Here is a 21,148-nt window from a genome sequence, read left to right on the forward strand (position 1 = left end):
ACGTGATGTACAAATACTTAAGGATACATACAACACACTAAACTGCAGTAGTTCTGCAGGTATGCCAAATTAAGCTCTACAGAAATAACGGTGCTGCTCACCTGTGATGAAATTCTGCAAATCACCACAATGACCTCCTGGATGCTCAATATTGTAATTATACGCACTGATGTTATAATTCACCAAAGGTCTGACTACAGTGGATAAAAAAAGTGGATTAAAATTCAACCAATCTATTATTTGGTCTATAAAATGTCAGAAAGTACTGAAAAATGCCACAAAGTCACGAGTTTTCAGAGCTAATGGTCACATCCTTATTTCTCTGACCAACAGTCTGAAACCCAAAGAAATTTAATTTAAAATCATGTAAAAAAAAAAAAAAGAAATGAAAAAACATTAAATCCTCACATTGACATTAGCACCTATGACGTCTTTGCTTGACCTTTTACTAATTATCAATGACTACCTATTAATTGATTATCAGAATCTTTGCAGGTCAGCCTAATTGCTTATTGACTGTCTAATGAATTAATTGACTAATCATTCCAGCTTTCCTAAAATGGCAAAATTATGCTTCAAATCAGAAGTGGAATCAGAACCGGTTTACTGCCAAGTAAGAATAGAGATATAATAAGAGACATAATATTGAGTTTTTAAAAAATGACAATAAATATATTGAAAATATGTCTGCTTTTAAAAAAGGATTAGCTGTACTTTTTGCGCAGGAGTGTGTAAAATATATATATTATACAAACAATAACACATTTAACCGTAGCTATAGAAATTGTTGCCACAAAATGACCCCATCTTCAAGCCATACAGCACATTTGTCAAACCCCTTTGTTATGTTCAGCTACTACATTTCCCATGGTGCCTCTGTGAGTGGCCGCTGTACTGGATGACAGCTATCCGGCGCCGAAACACCGATAGACACTCAGACGAAAGAGCCATGGCGGCCACGGGTGGAGGGAAAATTAGAAGCAGGAGATATCACATCGCCTCTAAACCTTACGCCAAGAGCAAACAGGTAAATGGACTAAAATTTCTCGCGTTAAAAGCCCCTTTCGAGGGCGCTGAGGTGACTGCAGTGCCACAATCTCTCAGCGCTTGTTATTGTTTTGTAGGAGACATTTTATGGCCTGCCGTTAGCGCTCGTGGCCTCCACGCGCTGCTAGCATGTCCAGGACACGCTAGTGAGCTAACGTTACCAATCTGGCTTACAGGGTTAGCCAAATCAGACGGAGCTGACAGGTTAATTCACTGCACAGGGACTCGTTAAGACCAGTTTACCAGTACTTGTTGCACACATGACACGTTGATATAACCCTCCCTGTCTCCTTTAGTAAGTTCTTAGCTGCTAGCTTGTTAGCGGAAAGTGAGGAAGTACATTTCTAGCTAAGTATTAGCTAATGCAGCTAATGCCTGCTAGCAGGCTAGCATTAGCGAGCAACGCATTGTTGTCTTCCGTTCTTAAGTTTGGAGACATTACACCGTCTGCCGTTGAAGGGACGTGATCGTTTGGCTCTAGGTTGCATCTGCCCACAGCTATAGGTTGCCCCCATTCATGCTGATGCATTTTAAGATTGTGCTGCTGGCCTGTCTGGGATCATTTTGGATGTGAGGCTAGCTAACGTTAGCCAAATCTCAGCCAGTTGGATTGCGCAGGAAGCATTGACTGATAGGGAACCCACATGGTTGCCTGAGTGGGTTCACTTGCAGCCTGGATATCAATTAATGTTGGTTTTAAAACCACTCTGCAATTTTAACAATTGGACAAGAAGTACCTCGATGAAAGGCAGATTCATTGACCTATTTCATCATTGTGATCATGTACAATATTTTGGTAAACTTCTAATTAGTTTGTTTGTATAGTTGTTCGTCTACCAGGACGTTATCTGACTGGAGAGGCAACTTAACTGGAATTCTTCCTTAAGTTATTCACATTTGTGTTGCCTTCAACAATTTTGTTTCATAGAGAAATCAGACAAACGTATAGTGTTATATGATGTGAACAGTGAGAGATGAATCATGCAGCACTTTATACACACAAATATCACCATTGAAAGTGTTTGTTTAACAAATTTATTTGTTGGACATTGTTGGTTTTGGCATGAATGCATCATGTCACATTCTGGTCTGTTTTCATTGATGTAAATGGAGTGAAAACATATTACAAATATCTCTCAGTATAACTCTAATACAGTTTAACAGCAGCGCAAACTAAAGCTTCCAAAAGGCGAATCACCACCACAAAACCTAATGTTATGATTTAGGGCAGGAGTCATTCATTTTGATTTTAGTGTCGTTTTTTTGCAGATCATCAAAGTCATGTAATTTCTCTCAGCAATGCTGCTGACTTGGCATGAAGTATCAGCATCATGCCATATCCCACTTAAACAACCAAAGTATTTGATCCATAGACGTTACCTTTATGGATACATATTTGAGTGCTTAAATGAAGACTGCAAACATTCATGCCCAACAACAAATATGAGTTGAACATTGGCTCAGTCATGCCATATGGGAGTTATAATTACACCTTTTTAATGCTCATTCATGTGATTAAATGTTTAATAATGTGGATGGGTCGGAAGTTCATACAAATGTGTCTGGACTTAAGTCTGTTTATTATCCAAATCTTTAGTCCAAATCAAAGGTGGGTTTAGCTTTTCCTTAATGGCTTGATTTATTCAGCACTGATCCTTACATATCTAACATGCACCTACTCCTTTTTAACCAGCAGAGTCCATCTCACAACTTGTGGGATTGCTTACAGGTTGTAAATATTGATGTAATTCTCCTCAATACTTACATAATGTAACAATACATCTGTCTCAATGATGTTAACAGGTTTAAGGGTTTGACTTTATTTTGCTTGAAAAGTTAGTAGCACTGAGCCATTTAAGTAGTGGTGCATTCAATGAAAATCACTGTGTTTGACATGATAGCTTCCAGAGAGAGCACTGGCAGTCTACTACGGATCACTTAGTCACATGACCTTGTCCACAGCAGAAATGTGGCACCCTTAAATCCTTATAACAATAGCTAATGTAGTGCTAAGTAAACGAACACTGTGGTGGGTTTTACACTCATTCTTGACTGGTTAAAATTGTGTACATTTGCACAAAGGTTAAAGTGCACAGTGGCCCACAGGTGTATTGTGTTGATAAGCAGAATGCAAGAGGCCCATATGGCTCTTATCGGGAGTTGAAAGCAAACTTGGGTAAGGCTGCATGCACATGGAGTGATGCACCTGGTAGCTAGCTCTTTTTCTCAACCATCCCCTTTGCCATCTACTCTACATCACAAGAACATGCAACAACCTAGCCATAATCTAAAAACATCCCAGTACGGTCTTGGCAGCAATCTAAGAGCAATAGAAATCATTTAGGTCTGACACATTGACAAAGAGAAGAGGCACCAAACTTGGCTGGCTAGCCAAACCTGTCAAAAGTTTTAAACAGCATAGTTCGCTTTTCTCCAAAACACCTGTCTCGTTACAGATTTTAGGTTTTTATCTCTAGCTTTATCGTCCTCTCCTACTGCACCATATGCACCATTTTATATGGATGTCTAATCAGCGTTGATGGTGAATTTATTAATTGAAACAATAAGTACCTCAGTGCTTGCTATATTGTCTGAGAAAGTGGAGTTCTCCTGCTACAAAATCTCCTGTTGCCACCAGTGACTCATTTTTGACGTGTTCAGTGACGTGGTTAGGGAGAAAGAACTACAGGGTATTTCAGCTTATACTTGAGTTACATATCCAACAGTGAAAATGGGATCCCAAAATATAATCAAATGCAAGATTATGGACAGTATTTTGGCTGACTTGGATATTCAGCCATGTTTATTCAAGCCAGAGTATACGGCCAAAGAAATGCAGTGGAGAGATGTTGCAGCTGCATTACCTTTTGCGCAGTGCATCCTGGTACATGTAGGCACTGCAGACACAGCTCTATGAGCAGGAGAACTCAGTCAATATTGCACACACTGAGGTATTTATTGCTTCAAGTGACTACATTTACCATCAAAACTGATTGGACAGCCACATTAAACATGGTAAAATTTCCCTTTTAAGACCATAAACATGCCCTAACTGTAGATGAGATTTAGTTTTTTAGATTTTTTTGTGTGTTGCTTCAGCTTTTACATTTAACATACATACGTATAACAAATATTATATTCACATTTATTCCTATATTCAATTGTTACTTTCTAAGCATAGCCTCGGAGATAAGACTCGTCCTTATCAACTGGAATTCGTCTGATACTCAACCTCAATACAGGTCAGACCAGCGTCACTTGCTCACTGCTTCACAGAAGCATACACAGTGCCTGACCCAGTTTCTGGCATACTGAGCTTGTGTTTTGCTTTGCACTGGGGAGGATGAATGGCTCTTCATTGCAAGTGGAGCTGTGCAGCTGATTCAAATAATAAAATGCTGCAATGATTGCTGCATTTTGTAAACTGCAAGCATAAAACAGTTTTTTGAATATGATTTGCAAAAGGACTTGCCAACAAAACTGGAGTTGCTTTGGCACATTGTTTTTTTTAAGCACCATAAATACGGGCATCAGTGTTTTATCTGGCAAAACCGTTTTATATGCAGTAAAATTTTACCTGTATTGGATTTTATCCGATGATGACTGTCAAGGGAAATTTCTAATGCGTAAGCTGCACATAATCACCTGAGTTGGTGGCAGTTTGTTTTGTCTATGTGTGTTTGTTTCTACCTCTCACATTTCATCCCTCTGTTCACACCTTCGTCTCCTCTGGTGTTTTTATCAGCAGCAGTCAGGCCTCATCAGTCGAGTGACAGACACAGTAAAGAGCATCGTTCCCTCCTGGCTCGGGAAATACTTCAAGAATGGAGATACTCCTGTAGGAGGAGGGGCTGTGCCCGCGACAGACCAGAACTGCCAGCCACCGCAGCCTCCTCCGAATGGCAGCGAAGAAGGGCCTCCTCCCCTTGATGGACGCGACTCCCCAGAGCCAAGCACCAGTAACACAGGTGAGGCACTTAGTCAGTATCTTAGGTCACCAGAAAGATAAACTGGGGAATTTCCCCTCACATGAGAATTGAGTTCTAATATGCCAGTTCTTTTGTGTTGTGTACCACAATGCTCACCTGTGGCTTCTTTCTCTCTGGCACAGAGCCCTCGACCAGCCGGGCATCCCTGAACTTTCAAGAGTATGTGCTTTCTCGGCCTCCTCTGAGTCGCTCACATCTCCACTTTCCTCCACTGGACGCCTCATCCCCAACCCTGGGGGCTTCCAGCAGCCTCTTCTCCCAACCATCCACCTCCTCAGCCCCTGGACCTTTTTCCACAGGCTTCTCCTTGGTCAAAGAAATCAAGGACAACCTCTCGCAGCATGAAGACGATAACATCTCCACCACTAGCGGTTTCTCTTCTCGCGCCTCTGACAAAGGTAAGGCACAGCACTCCTGTACCTGCGTGTTTGTCAGCCGCTTTAGCGATGCACCCAGCCTGTTGATACATACTGTATTTCTGCACAGTTAGCACCAAAGTTATCTACCAAAACACTGCAAATTTGTTGCTACTTGAGTCGACGTTAATGCAACTCTGCCTGTGTTTGACACAACATGCAGCTCTCTACCATATCTGCCAATTTGTGATGTTAACTCAAGAGTTTGTGGTTTTTCTTTTAATTATGGCGTCATTGGCAGACGAGCTTTGTTTAAATACCTCCAACAGAAGCTTTAAATGTAAAAAAAAAAAAAAGTGGATTTCGGTACAGTTCTACTGTATTTGAATTTGCCAAAGCGAAAACTAGAAATATGTTGAAAATAAATAACACGTCACCAACTATTGTGTAGTATTACACTAATCTAGGGGAGGCCAGCCATTTGTCGTTGAGAACCAACAGTCTTTTTCTTTGTGATGATAAAGTTTCTTTCTTTTTTTTGCTTTTTTAAAAAAAATCTCATTTACAGATGTCCCCACTTCCAAAACTGCATCGCTTCCCCAACTTTGGTCCCCAGAGACGGACAGAATGAACTCTGGGCCTCAGCCTGCCCAGTCCAGTCTGAAAAGGCCTGCTTTCAACCTGTCTGTATTCGGGACTTCCTCCAATGTGAGTACCTGTGTGTCTGCCCATGAAGATACTCTGTGACGCTCACTGAAAGAACAGATCGGGCCCCAAAGCTCGGCATTTTGGTGTGTCAGGGTTGAATCTAGGGCTTCCACTGGAGCAGTGACCCACTTAGAGATAAAATGTCTCTCTGGAATGTGGTCAGTGCAGGTCTGAGCTTGGTGCGTCTGATGTTGTTAGCATTACTTAAACATCACAGGAGCTCTTATCCCATATTATACCCCACTGGACGGTAATATGTTTATATTTTAGATACAAAAGTATTTGACTTAACTATCAGCAGAATAAATATTGATGAATATTGAAGAAATTGCAGAATGTATTCGCAGTTTTACTCATGACACGTTTGTTTACTTAAGTGTTTTGTCCCTTATTTCATACATTCAATAAGAATTGCCATTTAGTATTACAATGAAGTAATTTGACTTGACCCCTCTCTTCCAGTCGACATTCAACAACACAGTGCTAAACTCCAGCCAGCTTGGAGATTCACCCTTCTACCCCGGGAAGACCACGTATGGTGGGGCAGCTGCAGTCAGGAGCGCTCGCACTCGTCCTGGAACACCGTACCAGGTGAGCTACTGAAAACCATATAGTGAAAAAATAATCTAGAAACTGACAACAGCTGTAAACATTTTTGATGAATAGATTAATGTGGAGAAGTAGCACACTAGGTTTAACACAGTAGTTTTGTTCACTGAGTGCTTTTAGTGTTACAGGCTGTGTAAGTTTAACAGCCATCAGTAGGTGAATAGTTAATTTCTGACACTGACATCATAGGATCAGTGTGAATGAAGTGTGAAAATTATTTATTTAATTGGAGACTAAATTAGCTCATCTGATTTGTAGGCTCCTGTGAGGAGACAGATCAAGGCCAAGCCTGCTGGAGCTCAGCCCTGTGGGGTGACGAGCGCCACAGCCAGACGCATACTACAGTCCTTGGAGCGCATGTCAAGCCCTCTGGCTGTGAGTATACACACACATACACACAGACCATCATCTCCTCTGTTATGTATTTCATCGAAAAGTGTGACAGTGGTTAGACATTTGATATTTGCCAGTGAGCATGTTATTGTGAACTTTGTGTCATGTTTTCAGCAATAAAGCTCCTATTAGATAACTATATTTCTCTAAAACGAACACATTTTGGTTTTCTTCTGCAGGATGCCAGAAGAATCCCTGCATCAGTCTCATCCCCCCTGTCAGCAGTAAGAGCTTTTAATATATTTACATATATGTAAGCATTAGTTTGCAGTGACTTATTTTAAAATAAAATGATCATAAAAGCCCCAAAACATGAGAAAAGCAGAGAAATATTCTGTTACATTAAGTATTTTGTTGAATGCTCATCCTGAAATACTGACATCATAATTGCCTGCAAACATCTTATTGATTTTGTCTAACAATAAAATATGGTTTTCTCACACAAGTTGTTTTTTTTTTCTTTGCAGTCAATGGATGGCACAAATCTAGATGTTTCACCTTTCCAGTCCAAAAAGAAACGAGTGAGTAAAGATTTTTAAATTCTTTTGACAGTATCCTCTTATTCCTGGTTTGTCAATAAATGCATTTGTGTAAAGATGTCCACATTAAGCCTTTCTGGCTCAATACTAACTTTATGTTAGATGTCCCTGTATGAACTAAAGCCTCTGTATGCACAACAGCAAACAATCTTTTGTCTTCTGTCTGCTGTGATTGTAGCTTAGCACAAGGCTCAGGGATATGAACAGGGAAATCATTGTACACAGCCAGCAGCACTTGTTATGGTTTGTCCTCCTGTCACTTCCTGTCCTGCTGCCTGTTGGCCTCCTTTACACCAGTTAACAGGATTCTCCTCGGCTGGGACACAGCTGTTCACCACTGTGTGTGTGCGTCAGTAAAAGTGTGCTACAGTCCATGATTTATTTGGCTCTTGAAGGTGTGTGTGCAGTGTGTTAAGTGTTGTTTGTTGTTAAATTGTGCCAGCTCTGGAGTGGACTTGTCCTCAGTGATAACTGTCAGGCATTCCCAGCTGTGACAGCTGCTTTGTAAACGCCAACAGTGGTGTATTGATCCTTTTGAGGTCCAAAACAAGAAAGCCCACTATCTGACTGGGCCTGTCTGGTTTTACCCCAGAAGGGTCCAAAATCTAGTCTGCTGTACTAGATTTTTGTAAGGCTATAACTGATGTTGATACTTGGGCTCAAAATGTATTGGCTATACTATTTGCTCAGATTTGTTTATTTAAGGAATTGTGACTAAGACACAAAACCTAAAGGACTTTTAACAATTAAAAGTCAACTTGTCAGGTTGACATTTGGCATTTCTGTTCTGCAATTTTTTGTAACTTATCTGCCAACATTTACACTTATACCGCTCTATTTGCAATAAGCTAATATCACTAATGTATCAGTCAAGCTTTAGTCCAATACGAAGATAACACTGTCATTTTTAGTTATTTTTTATTATGGGAAGCAACTTGCAGAATTTACCCTGCTATCGAGCCCGGTTGATGTTACCACAGCTTGATAACTTCAATACTTCAAGAAACTGTGTAGTTGGTTCTAATCTAAAGATGTTACCTTTCATGTGCCGTTACATTGTTTCTTGTTGGATCAGTTGAGAGGAGTAAATTACTGGCCATGTTATTCATGCACCCATTGTGTTCAGGGACATGGAGGGGTAAGATGGAAAATGAAGTGATGCCACCATAGCTTGTTCTTATTCTGATCTTGTGTCTGTATCTTCCCACCCCTTTAACTCAGATGGATTCCCCCCTCCCACCGGTGCAGAAGCTGGTGGTTCCTGCTGCAGCGTCGGTGTCAGGAAACCGCTCCGTGTCCTTCAGGCCAACTCTGACTCCTGGAGGAGTGAGCCGACCTCTGGACAGGACACCAAGAGAGACGGTCAGAAACGCAGTGCTGCGTTATATTACAATACACTGATCCTATATTTTAAATGCAGACAAAGACAGTTTAATACAAACTGAATGCTAAATTTGTTGCTGTTTTCTTCTTTCAGCCTACAAGACAATCACCACAACTACCTGATGCAACCCCAGGTCCATCTCAAAGGTAAAACAGGGTCATTTTGATTGATTTAAATTTAACTCAAAGCCTGAGTTTTTATTTAAATGGGTGTGAACTGTTTTTCTGGCTTTTTCATTAATAACTTTACTGCACATTCTTGTTGTTCAATTACCTTTATCTCCTCCTTCACAATCTTAAAAACAAAATAATTAAAACTAAGTATTCCAAGTAAAAAGAGCAAGTTGATATAATCTAATCACATCGTTCTGAGTTATTGTCAAAGAATTATTTCTGCTTTGATGCCTAATTGTTTGCTGTATGTAGTCTCTTTTACTTACTACTCCTGTTTCTCTGTGTACTCCTTTACTATTAGCACAATGGGTTTCAGTGGCCCAGCCTATCCTCTGTCCAGCACCCCTGCAGCCAGCAGCGTGAGCTCTGGAGGGGGAAAGATGAAGAGGGAGAGGACCACAGCACGGCCTTCCTCTAAACGCCCTGATGAAGAAGAGGTAAAGGCTTTGCATAAAAAAAAAAATCTCTGTTTCTGAAAATGCTATGTGTTTTAAAGAAAACAATATTTATGAATTAATTATATTTAACTTTTTCACTTTGACACGACAGGTTTTTGTATGAAAGTGGTAAGAATCATTTTTGATATCTATTTGAATGCATCAAATGGATATTAAACATGGTCTTATCTTATTTCACCATCAGTCTGAAATATGCTCTATTCAGAAATGGCAGAAGCATTTAATGGTTTGTATTTATCACAAAAAAATGTACTAATGCTTGTTTTCTCACTTAAGGTGGCTGTGGTACCGAACCTTCCGACCATTTCACTTCCCATCGGCACCTCCGCCTTGCCCTCCTTCAGCTTCACCTCCCCTCTTCCACCTGTCCCCACGATCAGCAGCACCACCACCACCTCTAATGTCACGTCCGTGACTCCAACTAAGGAAATGGTCACAAATAAGGTTTGTTTTAGAACTCATTCCACTACAATACTACTGTAGGTCTCATGGTTATCAACATTATTTATGCTTCCTGACAATTTTTTTTTCCAGGAGCCACCAATGGCCTCGACACCTCCCTGTGTACCTTTTACATTTTCCTCCCCTATTGTCAAAGCAACTGCTGCTAGTCCCCCTTCATTTTCCCCCTCAGTAAGTAAATGGTTTTTCTCTAAATGATTAGATGGACAAGATTTTCAACAGCAACATTGATAACAATTATTTGCTTTTCCTGTTTGCAGGCTGGATTCACTTTTAGTGCACCTGTAGCAAAGTTAGGTCCCTCAATGTTAAATGGGAAGCTCGCCACTCCCATAGCGGCAACAGGTAAGATTTTTTTTTTACTAATATCATGATGCTGATTCATTGCCTCTTCTGTGAACACTGGAACCCAAGTTTGAATTTTGTGTTTTTCATGTTTTCTACAGGGAAGCCAGCAACAAGCAAAAGCACAGAAGAGTTTGAAGGACCTTTCAAACCAGCAAAGACCCTGAAGCAGGGCAGCGTGCTGGATCTTCTTAAAGCACCTGGTTAGAATCAGTAACTCATTACACATCAGCAGTGTTAGTTTTGCATGGTTATGTTTTACAAGGTCGTTCACAGTTTTAATGCTTTACTTGTTGTGTTTAGGCTTCGCCTCTCCTGCTGCTCAGACTTCCACAAGCCCAGACGACACACCGCAGCAGACCTCCACACAATCCACTGCCCCTTCCTCCACCTCCACAACCACCTCCTCCCTCTCTTCTTCAACAGGGTTGGGCGACTTGCTGAAAGCCCCACCTGGCTGGAGCTGCGATGTATGCTTGGTGCAGAACAAGTTATCAGACACCAAGTGCGTTTGCTGTATGGCGCCACAGCCCAATTCCTCCTCATCCAAATCTATGGACAGTAAACCTGCAACCGTGACCTCTGTTGGGCTCGAGAGCAGCAGCACGAACACCACCTCCACCACTACAACCACAGCAGGTTTTGGCACAATGTTCTCCAAACCTGCAGGAACCTGGGACTGTGATACGTGTCTCGTTCTAAACAAACCTGATGCAGTAAAGTGTGTGGCCTGCGAAACGGCCAAACCAGGGACGGGGCTTAAACCCTCACTGACTCTCCCCTCTGCCTTCTCAGCTGTTAAGACTGTATCCACCCCCACAGCCCCCGTTACGACAGGGTTCATCGGCTTTGGAGACAAGTTCAAAAAACCTGAGGGTGCTTGGGAATGTGATACATGTATGGTAGAAAACAAGGCAGAGGACACAAAGTGTGTGGCCTGCATGAGCCCTAAACCAGGTAGAGTAAAACCATGGTAATATTGGTATTTGAAATTTACAGAGTGTTTGTACAAAGTGTTTTTTTCATGAATGTAATAATCCATTAACTGTGTCACTGACTAAAAGGCAGTTGTTAGGTAGTGAAGCATCTTCCTTTCCTCTTCCTCACAACAGGAGCATCTGCAGGAGCCTCCTCAGCCAGTACTGCTCCAGTGTTTGGTTTAGGAGAGGCGTTCAAGAAGCCAGAGGGAGCCTGGGACTGTGATGTCTGTCTTGTACAGAATAAGGCTGCTGATGTACAGTGTGTTGCCTGTCAGACAGCCAAACCTGGAGCTAACGTGGAGCCCAAAGGTAACAGAAATGACATGTTTTTAGTTTAGCAGCATGTTAGGGGTAAAGTAATTTCCAAAGTCAGTCAAAACGCCCCTCTTAGCAATGATAGAGCAAAGTGTGTGGGAGGCAAAGTGTTTCTTGATGCATAATATTTATATGTATTCTGATTTCTGTGCATTAGGGGAATATATCATTGTTGGCACTTTCATGGCGTGTTGCTGAATCTGCTTTTTTACTTCAAAATAAACTGTTTAGAAAACCATATCAAGTGTAGTAAAAGTATTAACAAATATAACTGCACCTAAACCACACTTGACTTTGACTATTTGTCACCCGTTTCTCCTCAGCTTTTGGTTCAACTTTTGGTTCATCAGCTGTTGGGGCTTCAGGCTCCTCTGCGTTCAGCTCCTCTACCTCTAGTTCTGGAGGTTTTAAGTTTGGCACATCAGACAGTACATCGGGAACAGGATCTGGGGGTTTCAAGTTTGGAGGCTCATTGTCAGAGTCCTCTTCTTCATCGTCAGGTGGATTCAAATTTGGAGTCCCATTTGGAAACTCTTCATCAGAAACCACTTCTAAAGACACTACTTCCTCATCAGGGTTCAAATTTGGCAGCTCATCGGAGGGCTTTAAATTTGGGGTTGCCTCTAGTGATGACAAAAAGTCAGACCAACCTGCCGTAGGTTCTGGGTTTAAGTTTGGAACCAGCGGAGGGATAGTGTTTGGAACTGGATCATCTAACACAGAAAGTAACACCTCTAATAGCGGCTTCACCTTTGGACTGTCAAAACCTGAAGAGAAAACATCAGACACCACCACCACCTCATCCTCTGTTAGTTTCACTCCTCCTGCTTCCTCTCAAGAAAAGAGTGACACTGTGGCATCATCAATTGACACCACATCAACAGACAGCAACTCAACCACCACCACAACTACCACCACTGGGTCTGTATTTGACAGATTGGGCAAGCCCACTTTGGCGACCGCTGCACCACAAGGGGGCTCTACGTTTGGATCCTTACAGGCAGACAAAGAGCCAGTTGCCCCCTCGTTTCCTTTTGGGAAGCCAGAGGAGAAGAAGGAAGCCGCGGCTCCATCTGCCTTCGTCTTCGGTGCTGCTAGTAAAGATACAGATGCTGCACCGGCTGCTACGGCGGGCTTTTCCTTCAGCAAACCCAGCGCTCCAACAGACCAACCTCCACCCACGTTCACTTTTGGCAAGCCAGCAGACAAGAGTGAAGCAACTACTGCAGAGGCCCCGAAGCCCTCTTTTAATTTTGGACAAACTGCTACAGGTGAGAAAGTTTGGACTCTAATGTGGTTGTAATTCTTTTCTCAATGTTATGCTTCCTGCTGATATGTAATATCTTGATGACTTATCTATTCTACAAGTTTTATTTTCTGATTTCTGTGAAGAAAAATCTGGTGTTGTAGTTTTATAACAGTTTTATGTTCCCTGTTATCCTCAAGCTTAAGCCAACATAACTTTGGTGACCTCGTCAGAGATATTCCCTCAGGCTATAGAGAGCTCACCAAAGAAGACGACATTCTAGCATTTCCACAGACTGAGTATTCGCAGTCTGATTTTCATTTGTAAGATCAGTGGACGGCCTCTGTAAGAACGGCACTATAGTACACATCATAATCAACCATTTGTTCCCCCACAGATTCTTCTGCTGCTGCTCCAAAACAACCATTTTCCTTTATGGCTAGTAACCCCACCAGTACCACCAATTCAACCACCTCGTCATCCACCCCGACCCCCAGTCTGTTTGGCACCACCACCAGCACCAGCAGTAGCTCCGCTCAGGCTCCAGCTCCAGCTCCAGCTCCTTCTGCAGCTCCTAGCACTTTCATCTTCGGTCAGCCTGCTGTATCCACCAGTGACGCTCCTCCAGCTAAAGCAGCCTTTGTCTTCGGCCAGAATCAGGACAGCCAGCCGCCTGCCCCGTCAGCTGCTGCTCTTAACTCTACTCCAGTCCCAGCTTCATCTCAGCCCTTCATCTTTGGTGCTCCTGCCACTGCTGCTCCACCTGCTGCTGCTCCTCCGGCCTTCAATTTTGGAGCAGCAGCACCCTCTGCTGCTTCATCTTCAGGTCTGCATGTGCTCGGTGCTTCAGATAATAACAATTAAACAATTTACCTTGACATTATAATATTTTTCACATTTAACTATTTTAGTATGTACCATATGTACATGTGTTGACATCTTCAATCTTGTCTTTTTCAATAACAGCTCCATCTGCAGCTCCCTCCCCATTTGTATTCAGCTCGGCCCCGTCTGGTGGATTCGGGGCCAACCAGACTCCCTCATTCGGCTCATCCTTCGGATCCCCTTTCACAGCCACACCATCCCAGCCCCCGGCCTTCGGAGCCAAACCCAACTCCGCCCCTGTCTTTGGACAACAGGCCAACTCCACACCTGTATTTGGGACTACTACTAATTCTGCACCAGGTGGGTGAATCTAATGGTTTAACCAGTTTTGCTTTCAGGTCGTCTGTAGTACGATGTGCCACAGATCCTCACAACGTGAAGCTATATTTATCATGAGTATATGAGTTATCATATATTTATCATGAATTATAGTTTCAATTTGTAAATGTGTCAATTTGTAAATGTGCATTATACTTAGCAGGTGGAGGCTTTCAGTTTGGAGGAGCCAGCGCGTTTGGAGCTACAAACAACTCCTCAGGTGTGTTTACTTTTGGAGCAGGATCACCAGCATCTCCTGCCCCACCTGCCAACCCCTCCATCGCACCCCAGTCAGGAGCACCTGGAGGTGGATTCAACTTTGCACAACCCTCCACATTCAATTTTGGGTATGTTGCAGTTCCTCAGTTAACATGCATGCTGCTAATGTCACAATATGTAAACACTAAAACATAGATATGTTCAGTGTGTTTTAGGCCACAATAAAGGCATAGTGTGGAACACCAAATACTGGAATTGGGCATTTACAACAATGAATACAGAACTGACAATCAGGACTTTGTGATTTACGTTGTTTACAAATGCTCGTGCTGTTCTGCACTGCTTCATTTCCTTTTAAAGATTTCCCATTGATATTGCCTGATAATTATCAGTGAAGTAATGAAGTCTGTACATATTTTACAGCTTTGTCTGATGGTGGTGTTTGTTGTGCTTATGATAATAGGAATTTCATTTGTTCCTCCAGGTCCGTGAAATCCTTACCCGCCTCTCCTGCTGGACAGCCAGCGATTGCTGGACGCAAGATCAAGACAGCGGTGCGGCGCAGAAAGTAGAGCCCTGTGGACTCGACTATAAAGTAGACTTGACTTCGACTTGACTTTATCCCCACTGAAGGCTGAGTAAAGTCCTGGAAGGTCTTAACTGGAGAAACACTGAAATAACTTATGAAGAAGGGCCGACGCCTGGGGCCGCTGTGCGCTCGGGCTGGATGGGTGGGCATGTTTTAGCTGTAGGCCAGGCTGGTTAATCAGAGGTTTTCACATGTAGTCACTAATATGTGAGACCATCCCACAGGACTTCCCATTCAAATAAAACTGTTGACTGAACAATGACACTGACTTATAATACAACAATCAAGCAAGGACCCTGGCTGAACAAGACGAAAAACAAGCAAGACGGTCATATCTATATTTTCAACACCGGCAAATGTCTGCTAGACTTAAGGCATGACTTTTTGTAATAAAATTACAAAGGCAAAAACTGCAAATCTAAAGAGTTGCGAGTGTACACAAAATCTTATTAATTAGTATGGTTGATCAGGTAATGAGATGTGATATGCAGAAAGGTAGTGTGAGCTGTGCGGCAAATCTCCAGCGGTTTTCCTAAAAACTATTTAGACTGCTCCTACTCCAGGAATCAGGGAGCCGCTGGAGACGTAGCCATGGTGTCAGTGCGGTGTGCTGTATGTACAGGGATGAGCGTGTAATCTTTGTGGTGAATGCAGCGTGCTTGTTTTTTTTCCCCCCTTACCCCTCTTATGTACAGACTTGAGGTGTGTTTGGTTTCTTTGTACATGCTGAGGTTTGCGTGTCAGTGTGCGTATGAAAACTGAACGTCAGAGTCATCGCCTGGGCCGCCACAGGTGAGCAAGCAAATGAATGTTTAAAACAAAACCAAGGGGAGGAAGGAAGGAGGGGTCGGGAGAGGGGAAACCGTATCCATGCACTGTGGAGGATGGACTGGGCCGGAAGCTTACGCCCCTTTTCAGCTCCTTTAGGACTTTGTAAATGCATAGTTTCAAAACTCTGTTACTGGTTTAATTCGTTGAACTCTCTGGTTCGCTCCACTACTCTGCTTTTTGTGCCCTCTTGTCTCTCTCTCTTTCCCTCTCTCCTCCTCAGTCCTTACACTCTCCCTTTACCTCTTTCTGCCTCTCCCTCTCTCTTAATTGGCCTTTGAATATTATTATAAAAACTGTAAATAGTGATGTTTTTTTTATCTGTGAAGTTGAATTTTTGTGTTACCAACTCCGCATTCAGCATTTTTGTCTTTAGAATTTATTATGTAAATTCCTATATTCAAAGTTGCCCGAATCCATTTAAAAGGAGCTTAAATGCAAATTGGAGAGCCTTTGACTAAAGGTATATTGGCTTTTCTGATCCACTTTTGTTTGGACCAAAACCAGTATTGTACAAAGTATTAAGTATATATTTTTCTATTGCGTGTTTAAATGGACGAGGGCGACTTTGGATGATAAGGAAGTCAGTTTAATTTTAAAGCCATGATTATTACTGGATGAGTGATAAAATTAAAAACCATGGGTAATTACCATCAATAAAACTATAAAAAGAATTCATGTTTTCTGTTGATCTTTTCATAGAGGACCTACAGTATGTATTAGACCAACAGATGAATTGGCTGACTAGCATAACAGATACTGTATGTCTGTATTGGCATATATTTGTCAAAAATGCAAAGTATTCATTAAAAAACAAATATCAGCTGGTTTCTCATTAATATGAATATAGACGTTAAGTAAAACTAATGCAGCCTGACACTAAATCCTACCTTCTTTAAAGGGTATATTGTCTAGAGGTGGTGATTCACCCAGTATGGTTGTTCTGAGGGCTCTAGTTTTTGCTGCTGCTGAGTTGTGTTTTGTCATACTGAGAGGTGTTTCTAATATTTTGTCCACCCTCATTAAATGTGGGACTTTTACTTCAGTTTGAATATTTTTACACTGGATTTGTTATAAGAACATTAACACTTTTTTTTTTTTTTTAAAAAAAAGGAAACTTCTCCAAAGGAGTGAACAACAGTTTTGTTCTGTGGCGACCAGAACAACATTTTCCTTTTAGGCACTTTTTGTGCCCCCCTCCTCTCTCAAGCCCCATGTTCATTATCATGGTGAAAAATAGTCTTTTGTATCATTTATAGTCCGAAATTAAAGCTCTATTCCCATCACTGTGATGGATCGTCGTCATACTAAACTCTCAAAAAATGAAAAATATCTCAAAATAAAGGCTTAGTATGTCAATATAATAAGAAACTATCTCAAAATAATTTAGTTAGTTAGTATAATGAAAAAATATTTTGAAATGAGAGAATTTAAGACACTAAGTCATTTTGGCAAAGTTTTACATTATAATGACTTATATGATCTTTTCTTTTCCATCACAGTAGCAGAAATGGGCCTCTATGGTATTTATTTTGTATTTCTTTCCTTACTGGATTTGTTTATAGTTTTTTGGGAAGTATATATTTATATATGAATAGTTGTATATCCATGAAGAGGACATGAGGGCTCCGTGTTCTAATTTATGCTTATGCATGTTGGTTGCCATGAATTCCAGAAGCTGGTGTCACAGTGAGCACATTCTTAAGGTTTGTTCACTTTCTGAAACACACCTCACTTCTGTTCTGTGACTTGAACTGAAAGCAAGTGTTTCAGCAACCTCGTTCGCTCGATTTATCGCATCCCTTTACCGGATTCATTAAAAAAAAGAAATGTGGTAAGTAGATCTCTTCTGTTTCCGAAGATTTTGTCTTGTTGAAGTGTAGTCTTAAACAAAACTAGCCTGGCGTTTGGTCCAATACAGAATATTTTGGATAAATCAAGAAATGTTTTAAGACCCACACTTTTTGTGGCTCTGTTAGGCAGCATCGTGCTCGTAAAGAGGACCAGCAGAGGGCGGGGGTCAGATTCACTCTGCCTGTCCTGTCCAACAAAACCCTGCTGACCAGCAGACCACAGCTTCAGGCAAACAAACTGCTGAAGCTTGACGAGGAAATTATCTGTACCCTGGGAGAAGATATTTCACGGGTAAGAAACACCAGCCGATGCTCACGCCATATTTTATAGTTAATAATCAGACTTATGTTCTTATCTGTGTGACCGGAGAAAGTCATACAGTTGTTGGGTTAATGCCATTTGTTTGGCAGTTTTCTGTTTCTGTGATTCTTAAGTGTGTCCCTTTGTGTGAGATCATGTTTGTCTACAACTATCACCATCTTATATCTTCTAATATGATGCACTTGTTATGGATTATCTTAACCACCTCTATATGAAGTAGTTAAAATCAGCTCAAACTGGACATTGTCTCATTTTTTTGTAGTTCCCCTCTGCCACCTGTTGCACCATGAGGCACCTCAACTCTCGGCATACTGAGGTCAGCCAGTGGCAGGCCCAGATATCCGAGAGCATCGGGCAAGTGGACCGGGAAATCAGTGCCATGGAGCTGGTAAATACATACAGTATATCTACTGAAGCAACAAATCAAATTCACTGCAGTTCTCAGTCTGCATCATTGCTCTTGTGTGTCCCTGTGTTGGAAATGCCACGTGTTCAGGTGAAACACACCACTGAGTGCTGTCTCCAGGAGAAGCAGCTGTACAGTCAGCTCATGAGCGACTGCGTGGCGCTCAGCAACATTTTGAGCCCAGCAGTCCAGAGACAAGACCGCGTCCTCACTGAGTTGAAAAAGGAAGAGCAGCTGACCAATGACATCAGAGAACTGCTCCAGAAGCAGATCTGCACGGCGCTCGGCAAACTCAGGTCCAACAGGCAGATTCAGAGTCACTTTTGAGTTATTTGTATTTTTTTGTTATGTTATTATGCCACTTAGTACCTGGCTTTCCTGAACGGTATCTTTGCGTGATGTTTTTAAATTGCACTCTTAAGAAATTACAGCTTCAGTCTGGATATGTTCCCGCAGTGACACTATACATTTTAAACATTATCTCAAATCTGCTTCGGTTGTGTCTCTCCAGCTCTCTGAGGGAGATCCGCGCTCAACTGCTGGCAGATTTTAAGGACAAGGGTGAGGCCATCAAGCTCACTACCAAATGCATCACCTATGATCTCAACACCCCAAGCTCCCGGCTCCCTGCTGGCCAGTACAAGCCCAAACATGTGGGCTATGACAAGTGGCTGTCCCACTGCAAGAACCTGAAGCAGACAGCTGATAACCTGATCAAGGACTCCTCCGCCTTCAGGGGAAACTTGCGCTTTACTGTGGCCAATGTAAGACACCGCTGAGCAGACCTCAAAGCCTAAGACTCCTGACCTGAATTCAAGAGTTCAGGGCAAAGTACAATCTCTAATAACCTTGCTGATATGTGTGACTGTTATAGCTGAAACATGCCCAGGAGCGCCAGTGCCACAGCACAGACGAGGCCTTGAGGAAGAAGATCAATGAGCTGAACAAGATCCAGGAAACACTGATCTGGGAGAGGCAGAGGGTGAGTCCACTGGAGTGTTTTATCTCTATCTACCATCCACAAAACAATTGTGTTTTCTGAGGTGTTCGCTCATTGTTCTATGGCTTTCTGTGATCTCCAGGTAAAGGATGAGATTTGTGATCTGACCAGTGATACACAGAAAGTGATGGGTCAGATCAGGAACTGCGATTCCAAGCTGCATCAGGCCACCCACCGCCTGGACATCCTCAACCAGAGACCCAGACACGAGCTCTGTCTGGACAAGGTAAATGTGTTGCCCAGCTGTCATGTAGATGCAATCAGAGACACAGACAGCCTTAAATGGCCTGCTGTTACCGCTGTGGAAATACGATGGCTTTGACCCTCCCTATCTGCTCTTCCTTTAGCCTCATTTCAGCCTCACGCTGGAGAGACATGACCTGGCAAAGATGGCAACTGGTCTTCGCCCAGTACTGATGCACTCTCAGTAAGTTTGTCCATTCACTGAGGTCCAACCTTCACCTCTGAAATGAGACCAAAGCAGCTGTTGTTTTAGCCATCTTCTAAACAATATCCTCAACATACTCGTTTGTAGGCAGGACCTGGAGATCACACGCAGGCGTCTGATGGTTCTGGAGGACAAACTGGCCCAAAATGCTCGAGCCCTGGAGGTGGAGCAGAAGTGCCAGAGCCTGCACCAGAGTTTCCTGCCTGCGCTCGACACCACTGTGATTCTTGTCAACAAGCCCTGGGTCCGCACGGCCTCGGGCCACTGCAGCTCTCACTTACAGTAGAGCATGGTAGAGTGCATTAGCACTCTACTGCACCCCTGTGGTCTTTTCCATGTGGTGTTTAATAAAATATTTCAAAGCATAATTACACTGGCTCATCTAGAATCAATACGCACCTCTACTTGGTTTTATGGGGAGTTTGAAAGGATGCAAGTTTTCAGGATAGCAGAATTTTGCTTTGTATCCTCAACCAAACTGCTAAAAAAAAATTACATGCAAGCTTCTTAAACATCTTATACTTTGGGTGACATTCATTTAGTATTTTGGATAGTGTTTGGCCACCCTCTTTATATCTGCAGGCATAAATATCAGCTATTCCAAAGGGACTAAGGGGAGTTTACATCCTATAATAAAGATTTTACACCTGGTGGTCTTTCTCTGGGTTGATTATTGTCCAGATTAATCTACCAGGGAGCCCTTCTGTGTGTAGTAATTTGGTTAAAGACAATTTATTTATTAATATGCAATGCAATAATTAAATATTTGAAGCAGGTTACCTCGGCAAGACAGGTAGAGAAGTCAGGGAATAACGTGATCCCCATGATTTCTGTCACAAACCAAATAAAAGTGTATCTAAGACTTTTTTTAAAATGATCTTACCACAGACTAGCTGACACCCTAGAAAAGAGCCTGAGCGTTTGGGGGGGGTCGTGGACTCAGTTTGACCTCAGACAGTAGTCAGCTGTGGCTGAGAGGCTACAGTGTCAGTGGGACATCTGATAAAGCGGATCGGTGCAGTAACATAAGAGTGAGGAGGGTGTTTTGTAGTGTCCTGACTCTGACACCCGCAGCTTGTCCCTGGGTGTCTCCTCTTTGACCGGGTCAGATTTATTGTAGCAACGGCCCCTAGCAACGCGCCATGGTTACCGTCTCTATCTGTGAATGTAGGAATGCGAGACTACGCGGGTCAAATAAGACAGAAGAAAAAACACACACACGGCGGGGTGTAATTAAAAGTCACATTTATTAGTTTTATGGACGAGCTTCACATCG

The 21,148-nt window shown here is 42.3% G+C and overlaps 2 protein-coding genes across 5 annotated transcripts; both read left to right on the plus strand.

Moving 5' to 3' along the window:
• Window positions 1-929: 929 nt before the first annotated feature.
• Window positions 930-16,517, plus strand: nup153 (nucleoporin 153). 4 transcript variants are annotated; one of them, XM_070846218.1, is made up of 22 exons: window positions 930-1,027; window positions 4,796-5,015; window positions 5,159-5,434; window positions 5,961-6,100; window positions 6,563-6,691; window positions 6,968-7,084; window positions 7,282-7,326; window positions 7,570-7,623; window positions 8,863-9,003; window positions 9,119-9,171; window positions 9,500-9,635; window positions 9,933-10,100; window positions 10,191-10,289; window positions 10,379-10,463; window positions 10,565-10,666; window positions 10,767-11,420; window positions 11,576-11,752; window positions 12,082-13,029; window positions 13,402-13,830; window positions 13,971-14,189; window positions 14,368-14,554; window positions 14,911-16,517. In XM_070846218.1, exons 1-22 carry the CDS (start codon window positions 950-952, stop codon window positions 14,996-14,998), a joined length of 4,545 nt encoding a protein of 1,514 aa, XP_070702319.1. In that variant the 5' UTR covers window positions 930-949; the 3' UTR covers window positions 14,999-16,517. The 4 variants fall into 4 exon arrangements, with proteins under 4 accessions (XP_070702319.1, XP_070702320.1, XP_070702317.1 ...); XM_070846219.1 differs by having other exon boundaries at window positions 14,371-14,554; XM_070846216.1 differs by having other exon boundaries at window positions 944-1,027; window positions 4,793-5,015.
• Window positions 16,518-17,672: 1,155 nt separating this feature from the next.
• Window positions 17,673-20,200, plus strand: LOC139215836 (tektin-B1-like). The gene is made up of 9 exons (XM_070846869.1): window positions 17,673-17,677; window positions 17,823-17,988; window positions 18,281-18,406; window positions 18,515-18,720; window positions 18,936-19,188; window positions 19,299-19,406; window positions 19,507-19,650; window positions 19,772-19,851; window positions 19,960-20,200. The coding sequence occupies exons 1-9, from the start codon at window positions 17,673-17,675 to the stop codon at window positions 20,156-20,158; spliced, it is 1,287 nt and encodes a 428-aa protein (XP_070702970.1). The 3' UTR covers window positions 20,159-20,200.
• The last annotated feature ends 948 nt before the right edge of the window (window positions 20,201-21,148 follow it).

The sequence above is a fragment of the Pempheris klunzingeri genome, chromosome 16, assembly GCF_042242105.1.
Source record: "Pempheris klunzingeri isolate RE-2024b chromosome 16, fPemKlu1.hap1, whole genome shotgun sequence".
Classification (NCBI taxonomy): Eukaryota; Metazoa; Chordata; class Actinopteri; order Acropomatiformes; family Pempheridae; genus Pempheris; species Pempheris klunzingeri.